The sequence below is a fragment of the Coenobita brevimanus genome, chromosome 100 (assembly GCF_032717465.1).
Source record: "Coenobita brevimanus isolate Jiangsu-jjx chromosome 100, ASM3271746v2, whole genome shotgun sequence".
In the NCBI taxonomy this organism is placed as follows: Eukaryota; Metazoa; Arthropoda; class Malacostraca; order Decapoda; family Coenobitidae; genus Coenobita; species Coenobita brevimanus.
Window position 1 is genome coordinate 2,834,508 of NC_137053.1, and position 10,493 is coordinate 2,845,000.

General features: G+C 43.3%; 1 protein-coding gene and 1 pseudogene across 1 annotated transcript in view; both read right to left on the reverse strand.

Moving 5' to 3' along the window:
- Nucleotides 1-648: 648 nt before the first annotated feature.
- Nucleotides 649-10,493, reverse strand: part of LOC145414540 (neuronal acetylcholine receptor subunit alpha-10-like) — a gene marked incomplete at its 5' end in the record, with an annotated part of 49,588 nt that continues 39,743 nt past the window's right edge. The window contains 4 exons of the mRNA XM_080284060.1: nt 649-904; nt 3,715-3,881; nt 5,048-5,294; nt 6,153-6,270. Of these exons, the coding sequence (XP_080140186.1) occupies nt 649-904; nt 3,715-3,881; nt 5,048-5,294; nt 6,153-6,270 (788 nt within the window). The remainder of the gene's footprint in view (nt 905-3,714; nt 3,882-5,047; nt 5,295-6,152; nt 6,271-10,493) is intronic.
- Nucleotides 7,628-7,743, reverse strand: LOC145414771 (5S ribosomal RNA; annotated as a pseudogene).

Sequence of the window (10,493 nt, forward strand, 5' to 3'; positions counted from 1 at the left end):
ACCAAATGTTAAAGTGTTGCGGCCGCCGTTTTCTTTATGTCCCCCAGTGCGCATGGTAGACTAAACAATTTTTTTTCTACTTTCGTCCAGCCTTCTCAGATCATTTTGAAACTTCATATGCTACGTCTCTTGGTTATTATTTAGCTTTTCACTCTATCTCTACTATGTCTCTGTTTTTATGTTGTAGCTGTTCACTCTATGTCTATAAAATTTTTCAGCTGTTCACTCTACATCATTAGCTGTGCACTCTACATCTTGCAACTGTTTCACTCTAAGCCTCATGAATATCTTTAAACTGTTCACTCTACAACATCTTCAGCAGCTCACTCTACATATCATGGTGTTCATCCACTGTTCAATCTACATCTCAAGATTACAGTTTAGCTGTTCACTCTGCCCTACAAAAGCGTGAGTGTGGCTGAGAGGGGGACGCTAAATGCTCTACAGTACAGACAGTCTACCAGCGCGGGACAGGACCAAGAAGTGACCGACGGAGCGCGCAACGACCGAGACCAAATGATGAAAACAAGAGCTCAGGGTCCACCTGGAGGGAAGGCTAGAGGTGAGAACAACCAGCTGAGGGAACAAATGGATGTGTCGGACGCTTCAACAAGACGAAGGGGCATGGCTGGACCTGGTTTGGGGCCCTCAGGTGTTGCGGACATACTCTGACCGCTTCACCACCGGCAGGATCACCAGGAAAACCACGGAGCTCACGGTCGTCACCAGGAAGAAGATCCAGAAGAGAATTCGGTCCACGGCGATGGCTATGACTCGCCACTCATTCAGCCGCTTTTTCTCCGCATCCTCTCGCTCCTGCCGGCTCAGTAGGACCTTGAGGGCTCGTATGATCTCGTCCTGAGCCCTACTGGTGCCGACGCCATTGGGGTTCGGGCTGTATGTGCTGCAGGAGGAAATAATAAACAGTGAGCAAGAATAGCAGTGAGAGGAAAAACAAAGATAGGTAGTTCGAGGCGCAGGAGTCGATAGGTTGTGGTAAATATTCTTAGATGCAAGTTTCACTGCAAGGGAACATACAGAGGTTAATATTCAGAGGTGCATGAATCACTGTTGGAGGAAATGATGAGATAAATATTCAGGGATATAATCATCGCTATGGATCCCAAATATTCAAAAGAGTAAGAATCACTGTGCGAGGAAACAAGATTATTATTCAAAGATGCAGGAATCACTGTGAGAGGAAATGAAGGAACAAGTACTGAAGGTGGACGAATCATAATCATGAAAAAAAAAAATCTGGGACCATAGTTACAAAAGATCTTAACCAACTTTCAGGATAAATGAATTCCCCTATCAGTGCACTGTTGTCATATCTGTTGCTTTTCGTGTGTTTTTACCATAATATTACTTCCAGTTTGCCTGTGATGTGTATGTTAACTATATTGTATGATAAAAAAAAAAAACAGATAATCAAAATCTCATACATAATTTAAGTTCCTGAAAATAAAGTGGAACCTGTACTATTCTCCTTTATTGGAAATCATATATCTAACTCCTTCAATACAATAATTCCTTTTGAAGCTGAATCAATCTGTCCTTTGGAACTTAGACTCCCATAAGAAAAGTCATCATTACCCTGAATCGATTTCCCAACACAAGATAACTCCCGTAATTACAGAGCAAAAGACTCATAAGTAATTTATTTTTTACTTCTAACAACACACGAATATCTCATTATACACAGCTCACCTCTGAAAATCTATTATACAACTTTAATGCTTTACAATAATTACGGTTCTTGAAATCGACTTGAAATCATATGAGGAAAATAATGTGCTTCTTTTCTCTCTCTAGGCACACTATTTACTCTCTCGTAAAAGACATTAATAGAAACATCTTCCTAAACACTGCAAGCACGAAATGTCTAAACTTTCGCCTTTCCCAGATTTCTCGCTCCAAACTCAAGACTACAAACATTTCTCACGACGCTTGTAAGACGCACTGTTGTCTTTCTTTCCAGTGCCTATATGCTCGTGGGTCAAAGAGTCTCCCTAGCACCTCTTCCATAGCGGTTTAGTTTTGGATATGGCTGGGTAATATTCTTTCGTACGTTATTTATGCAGAGTATGGCGATATTACAATTAATTATGTCTGGTTCATATCCTTTAGTACGTTATTTATGCAGAGTATGGCGATATTGCAATGATCAATGTAACACGGAGGGCAATAAGGGATAATAAACAAAATAAGTCGCTTAGGAACAGGTGTTAGGGAGCTTTCTTAACCGACGAGAATACGGGCCCAGCACTCAGTCTCTTCATTCATGCCCTCCATTCATTTTTTTTTCACCTTATTCAATTCATTTTCAGATTACTAAATTTAGCTGCCGAAGCCTCTCTCTCTTAAAGAATTATTCAGCCGGTGAAATCCCTGCCTCATAAGGAATAATTCATTTTTAAGTCCCTGCTCCATAAAGACGTATCATTTAACATCTTAGCCTCTTCACTCGTAGGACCTTTTTCTTATTTTTTTCTTACCCTCTAGACGATTTTATCCAGTTATGGAGGGATGCTTCTCGAAATTTAGCGGGTTAGATGCAGACTTAATCAATTCCTTCAATGAGAGAGTTGAATTTAATCGCTGAATAAAATCGTCTGATGGGCGAAGGGAATAGAAAAAAATATACTGAATTGAGGGGGTTAAATGAGCTTAAAGAAACAAAAGTAATGGATAAAAAAGATACTAAACTGATGGGGTTAACTGAGCTTAGAGAAAATATTTTAAAAAATGAGATAAAAAAAAGGAAATGTATTGAAGTGAGCGAGTTAAATGAGCTTAGAGAAATTAAAAAATGAAAAGAGAAAAAGTACTGAGCTGAATGGGTTAAATGAACTTACAGACGTAAAAAGAAAAAAAACGAAAAAAAGGATACTGAACTGAAGGGATTAAAATGAGCTTAGTGAAAATATATAAAACTGGGAATTATAAAAAGGCTATTGAGCTGAGGGTGTTAAAAAATGAGCTTAGAGAAATTTCAGTTGTTTCAAGGTCCATCGTTCTCCATGAGGCTAAAAATAAAACTCCATCTTGGGTGTGTTTCCAAACTTTTATAAACACAAACACACATAAATTGCCAGACACACAAGTTTTCCTCCCCCTCCTCCTCCTCCTCCTCCTCCTCCTCAGTCCTCTTTTTACCTGAGTGTTGCACCTGAAAGAGGTTTAATTAGACTCCATGGCCCGTATTCTTCTAAGGTAAGGACGCTCCCTAGCACCTCTTCCATAGCGATTCATTTTCCAAGTTACCCATTAATATCATTTTTCTTTTCGTCTTTTTTTTCCTCTTATATCTTTTTAGTGTCGACATACATAGCATGAATAAAACACAAGAATATAATAACGCCAAAATCATCATTATTGATATCATTATTATTTTACCATCATCATCATCATTGTCATCATCATCATTATTTTTTTTGCTACTTTTGTTATTATTACTTATTAATATTGTCATTTTTATTATTATCATTATTATTATTATCATTATTATTATTATTATTATTATTATTATTATTATTATTATTATTATTATCATCATCTTCATCATTCCGAATTAGTCTATTTTTAAAACTCACATTAATGCTTCAAGTAACATAACCACTGAAACAGGAGTGACAATAATGCTTCACTTCCTCTAACCACTCCAACACAACACCTATAACCACAACCACCACCACCACCACCACCACCCACCTGTTATTGGAGCTGGTGTTCCTCCTATACGTGTTGTTAGTCTCGTTGTTGAAGTCTCGCCAGCCTATGTTGATGTTGTGTAGATCCTCAGCGCTGGAAAAGTCACCCTGCCCCGCCTCCTTCACCTCGTCCCCCACACCGTCCACCGTGAGGCGTATTGTGTCCGTCTGGGGATCGACAGGAAGAGGGAAATCAGTGTGGATAGTGCCGTGTGGATAGGTGGAAGGATGGAGCATATGTTAGTGGGGGTGGATGGAGATGGGGTTAAAGGGTGCAAGGAGAGGATGTGGCTTGTGTGGATAGGTGAAAGGATGGAGAATACTTTAGTGGGAATGGGTGGATGGAAATGGAGTTATAGGCTGGAAGGAAGGGATGGATGCTAGGATGATAGGTTGGAAGGATCAGGATGGATGGAAGATGAGAGCATTGGGAAGACTGGATGGATGGATGGTGGGATAAGTTGGATGGATCAGGATGGATGGAAGACGGGCAAACTGGGAGGACAGGATGGATGGATGGACAGAAGGCAGTGTGGTAGGGATGGATGAAAGAAGAGTTGGACTGATAGATTGCAGATGGGTAGGGATGGATGGAAAGATGAACAGACGGAATGCAAAATACACGGTTAATATTGGTTGTATTGATATGTTTGACTGAAATGTTGAAAAGTGAGATTGGGTTGAATGAGCCAAGAGGATAATGTAGTTGACTGATTGGAAGGAAGGAAGTGTAAGTTGGACAAAAAAAAAATAAATAAATAAATAAAAAACAGTGTGGTTGCATGTGATAAACGGGAGGTAAGGCAGAGCACAGAATAACACTTCCAAAGGCTAATGTACAGAAATATATCCTACTTATTGCAACTTAGTGTAAATCTGTCAAATGCCAATGATATAGTTGGAGCAGAACAGATGTATATTTCGCAGTAAATTTTGTGGTTATATATATTTTTTTTAACCTTTTATATTTTCTTTGTGTATGACCACAATTTAGTGCTCCTTGCAGCTCACATCGAAACAAAGTTACTCCACAGCAATAATGTTTTCCATGACAACTCTCAAACTGTAGGTCATTTTGTCTGCCTTTGCTGTGATGTGATTCAGGGGAAAAATAATCAGTCATCTTTGCAAAACAGCACACATCATATGACAGACTACTATCCTTCATTGTGTGTGTGTGTGTGTGTGTGTGTGTGTGTGTGTGTGTGTGTGTGTGTGTGTGTGTGTGTGTGTGTGTGTGTGTGTGTGTGTGTGTGTGTGTGTGTGTGTGTGTGTGTGTGTGCTTTCCTATCAACCTTCCAGCCTTATGTTTTATTACCCCTCCATATTTTTACCTTGGGGTGGTGGTCCTTCCCGCCCACGTTGTTGGAGAAGTCGCCGTAGAGGGCCGTGGTGACGACCCGCGGGTGTGCGTTGGCGTTGGGGTGGGTCAGGGTCGCCTCCTCGCCGTTCCCCTTCGTCGTCCTGGTCCGCCGTCGCCTCAGGGTCCTGCCGAAGAAGCTGCGGCGAGCGGTGACGGTGGCGGAGGTGGAGTTGGTCTTGCACAGAAGTTTGTCTGACCCATGGCTTCTCATAAACACCCTGATTTGGAAAGACCAGTTGGGGGAGAAAGTGAGAGGTCTGAGAGAGTGAGGGGTTGTGAGAGTGAGCGAAAGAGTGAGGAGGGTGAGAGTGAAGGGTGAGAGTGTGGGGGTGAAAGTGAGGAGTCTGAGAGAGTGAGAGGGTGTGAGTGCTGGGGTTGAAAATGAGGGGATGAGAGTGTGGGGGAGAGAGTAGAGAGTGAAAGTGAGGGGTTTGAGACAGCGAAGGGGGTGTGAAAGAGTGGGGGTGAAAGGAGTGTGTGACAGTGTGGGAGTAAAAGAGTGTGGGAGTGGGAGTGAGAGAATGTGGGAGTGAGAGAGTATGGGGGTGGGAGTGAGAGAGTGTGAGGGTGTGAGTGAGGGAGTGTGAAACTGTGGGGCTGAGAGTGTGGGAGTGAAAGGATAGGTGTGAGTGTGGGGGTGAGCAAGGAGCTGTGAGAATGTGGAGGATGAGAGTGAGGGGGTGTGAGAGTGTGGGGGATGAGAAGGGGGGAGGGATGAGAGTGTAGGGGGGAGAGTGTAGGGGGGAGAGTGAGGGGGTGTGAGAATGGGAGATGTAAAAGTATGAGGGACGTTTGAGACAGTGGGTGGGTGCAAAAAATAAGTGTGGGAGAGTGAGGGTTTGTGAGAGAATAAGCGAGTGTGGGAGACAGGCAGCGTGAGAGAGTGAGGCGGTGTCGGAGAGCGAGGCAGTGTGCGAGAGTGAGGAAGTGTGAGAGACTATGGCAGTGTGAGAGAGTGAGGAAGTGTGAGAGACTATGGCAGTGTGAGAGAATATGGCAGTGTGAGAGACTGAGGTAGTTTGAGAGAGAGAGAGAGAGAGAGAGAGAGAGAGAGAGAGAGAGAGAGAGTTACTGACCTTCTCATCCAGGGGGGCACTTCCCTCTGTATGGGTCCCCTGTAGTGGCAATTAAGCACTATGACGGTCATGATGATGCTGATGGACGTGATGGTCATGACGGCCGTGAGATAAATACCTGAAGGAGGGGCAGAAGGAGGAAGACAAGATTAGCGCCGTGAGAAAGACACCTGAAGGAGGGGCAGAAGGAGGAAGACAAGATTAGCGCAGTGAGAAAGACACCTGAAGGAGGGGCAGAAGGAGGAGGACAAGATTAGCGCCGTGAGAAAGATACCTGAAGGAGGGGCAGAAGGAGGAAGACAAGATTAGCGCCGTGAGAAAGATACCTGAAGGAGGGGCAGAAGGAGGAAGACAAGATTAGCGCCGTGAGAAAGACACCTGAAGGAGGGGTAGAGGGAGGAGGACAAGAGTAGTGGTGCTTAAGTCTGGGTGTTTTTTTTCTTATTTTTTGATCGTTATTTTTTCTTTTTTTGGTAGATGCCCGTACGAGGAAAAGGAGGAGGAGGAGGACAAGATTGGTGTGTGTGTGTGTGTGTGTGTGTGTGTGTGTGTGTGTGTGTGAGAGTGTTTTCTTAGTGTAGTTATATATGTTGAGGGATGAGAGAGAGGAAGACAAAATTACTGTTTACTACACAGAGAAACCTGCAAAAGAGAGAGAGAGAGAGAGAGAGAGAGAGAGAGAGAGAGAGGCCATTAATGATAAGACTGGGTGAGAGAGGGAAGAAGGGGGAGGCTAATGATGAAATAATTAGACTGATAATGACGGAGGAGGGAGAGGGGCGGAAGGACGAAATGGAGAGGAGGGAAGAGTAAAGAGAGGCAATAATAAGACGATAAGAGGAAGGAAAGAGGCCATTAAGTGACCCGGCGAAGAGTGAAATGAAGGAAATGATGAAGGAAATGACGACTGAGATTAAACACGATAATAATAGCCACAAATAAGAGTACTAATAATTGCTGTTGTTTTAGTAATTGGTGTCTCTGTCTCTCTCAATCGTGAACTCGGTAGACTGCAGGCTTGGGTTCGTCTCCTGCAGGTCACCATCCTTATTTTGAGGGATGGAGAAGGAGCTCAGGGACGTCTGTATTACCTAAGGGCAGTAGAGCAGCTCCGCCATATCAGTGCCACCGCGTGAAGGCGAATCTCTCTAATATACACGGAAACCCACACTAACAAAAATACTGAAATTACTTGGTGGGTAAAAAAAAAAAATGGTGGTGTCCTTTGAGTGTGTGTGTGTGTGTGTGTGTGTGTGTGTGTGTGTGTGTGTGTGTGTGTGTGTGTGTGTGTCATTCAACCAAAAATTAAACCAGATTACTTGTCTTAAATATGTCATGATTTTACAACATAATTTCCATCCATCCATCCATTGCCAGACGCCATGTATCCCAAATGGGGTGGCCAAGGGCTTAGAGTTAATTGTTTTACAGGGAGGGGCACTAATCCTCCACCAACCCCACTTGACACGTAGGGATGCCAACAGCATCTGGTGTTCCCAGGCGGTCACCCATCCAAGTACTAACCAGACCCAACGTTGCTTAACTTCGCTGATCGGATGGGAAGCGGTGTACTATAATTTGATACGTAAAAAAAAACTTTGCTTGTCAAATATGCAGTAAGGAAAGTCGAATATATTAAAGAAAGAAGGAAAATACACACACACACACACACACACACACACACACCGTCTTGCCATCATCATTAATCACCTTAACTGTTTTTTTATCTTCCGGACTCTGCGTATCATTCCAGAAAAAAAAAAAAAAGGAAAAGAAAAAGGGTGTGACCTCTAACCATATTATGCAAATTAGAGATAACACAGACTCTCTCTCTCTCTCTCTCTCTCTCTCTCTCTCTCTCTCTCTCTCTCTCTCTCTCTCTCTCTCTCTCTCTCTCTCCCGCCCTTGATCTTCCCCTCTTCCTTCCACCTCTTCATCTTTCACATTTCTTCCCTGCTCCTCATTACCTCTTTTCTTCCCCTCCTCTTTCCTCCCTCCTCCTCCTCTCCCCGTCTTTCCTCCCCCCCTCCTCTTTCCTCCCTCCTCCTCTCCCCGTCTTTCCTCCCCCCTCCTCTCTCCATCCTTCCTCCCCTCCTTCAAGACAAGATTCAGGAGTTCCGCCAGGGAGCTTAAAAATGCCCCCTCTCGTTCTTCAACCTTGCCAGATTTATTTTAGTCACCCCTCTCTCTTCGATTTTTGTTGCTCCGTTTTCTGTGTTTTTCGGATTTTTTTTTTTTTGTGGGGGGGGGCTGAGTTTTGGACTTACAGCTTACTATCTGATAAAATTTTCTGTCCCCTTTTTTTTTTTTTCAGTGGTTTTCATCTCCTTTCCTTTCCTCCTTCCACTCTCTCTCTCTCTCTCTCTCTCTCTCTCTCTCTCTCTCTCTCTCTCTCTCTCTCTCTCTCTCTCTCTCTTTACTAGATATATTAGCCTGAATTTCTCTCTTTCTCGACCCCTTTCTCATCTTCCTCTTTGCGAGATTCAGTATGTCTTCCTAACTTCTCTTACACTTTTTACTTTTTACTTCGTGTCTATTCATTTATCTATCTATCTATCTGTCTGTCTCTCTATCTATTTATCTGTTCATCTGTCTATCCATCTACCTGTCTATATATGCCTTTGTGTGTGTGTGTGTGTGTGTGTGTGTGTGTGTGTGTGTGTGTGTGTGTGTGTGTAAAGAAGCGACTCGAATTTGGCGCCCATAGATCAAAGGTCAAGGTCACACGTAATGGTCAAATTCCGGACAAGACGTAGCTTTACACTCCGAATTTATAGTGTAATTTCTCGCTTTGTTTTCGTTTCGCTTGGAGCATATAAGGTTGTCCAAATATACCGCTACCCTTCCATTCCCGCGGTTGATTATTTTGGTGTGTTGCGAGGATTGCCCACTCAGGGTTACCAGCGTCTGTCCTGCGTCGCTTCTTCCCCGTTCCTGTCCTGCATCACGTTTTTCCCGCTTACCATCCACTTCTCTGGTTGATATATTGATGTGTTGCTGGGGCGGGTCACTCAGGGTTACCAATGTCTATCCTGCATCACTTTCTCCCCACCGCCAACTAGCAAACTAAGCCCGACCCCCCAACATCTAAAATTCAACCAAGGGAGAGCTATTTACAGACCATCTTGGGGAGATTATTAAATAGAGTCTTCCTTAACCCCCTTTGCGGAAGAAAATCGTCTTAAAATGGTAGGAAGAAAGAGAAAAGACGTCTTTGAATTGGAGGGGCTTATCTCTCTTTGTTTTCTTCTCTCATAGTTTAGTTCCTGCTACTTAGTGTCTCTCTAATCTTCTCTTTTCTCTTCTTCTCTTTTTAGTCGTCATCTCCATCTTCAACTTCTTCCTTTTCTTCTTCTTCATCCTCATCTTCTTCATCATCATCAATATCTTCTTCTTCTTCTTCTATTCTCCTCCTCCTCCTCCTCCTCCTCCTTTGACCGCCTGTTTTCCACCTTAATTCTCTAACTTAATCCTATTTTTCAGTTTTTTCTTCTTCTTCCATGTTTCCTCTCCTTTTTTTCCTCCATGCCCCAAGCCACTCCTTCTCTCTTCCTTCCTCCTTCCCCCTCCTTCTTCATTCACACACACACACACACACACACACACACACACACACACACACACACACACACACATACACACACACACACACACACACATCTATCCACCCATACACACACACACACACACACACACACACACACATTTAACCACCCACACACACACCCACGCCAAGCCAAAAAAAAAAAAAAAAACAATATTAGAGAAAAAAAATGGTGGCTAAAGTTAAGTTAAAAAAAAAAAAGAGAGAGAAAGAAAAAATCATGGAAAAAAGCCAGACAAAAAAACATGGCGAGGTAATGAACCCAGGACGAGAAATACGAGAGGGAAAGCTTCATAATATCAAGGGCCTCTCTCTCTCTCTCTCTCTCTCTCTCTCTCTCTCTCTCTCTCTCTCTCTCTCTCTCTCTCTCTCTCTCTCTCTCTCTCTCTCTCACACACACACACACACACACACACACACACACACACACACACACACACACACAAACACACACACACACACACTCATGATACATTTTTATTTACTGGTCACTCACTCTGCCTGCCTTTCTGTTTACCTCTCTCTCTCTCTCTCTCTCTCTCTCTCTCTCTCTCTCTCTCTCTCTGCCAAGCCTCGTAGATCAGGAGCCTCTTACGTGACGTCTCCTTGGCCTGCATTCTCGTCGGCTGAGGAGGCTCCCTTACACCTTTTCCTAAGCGATTTATTTTGTTTATTAGACCATTCTGTTCCCTTCAGCGTTACCGTACATAAATCCTTCCAAAATCTCCATACTCTGC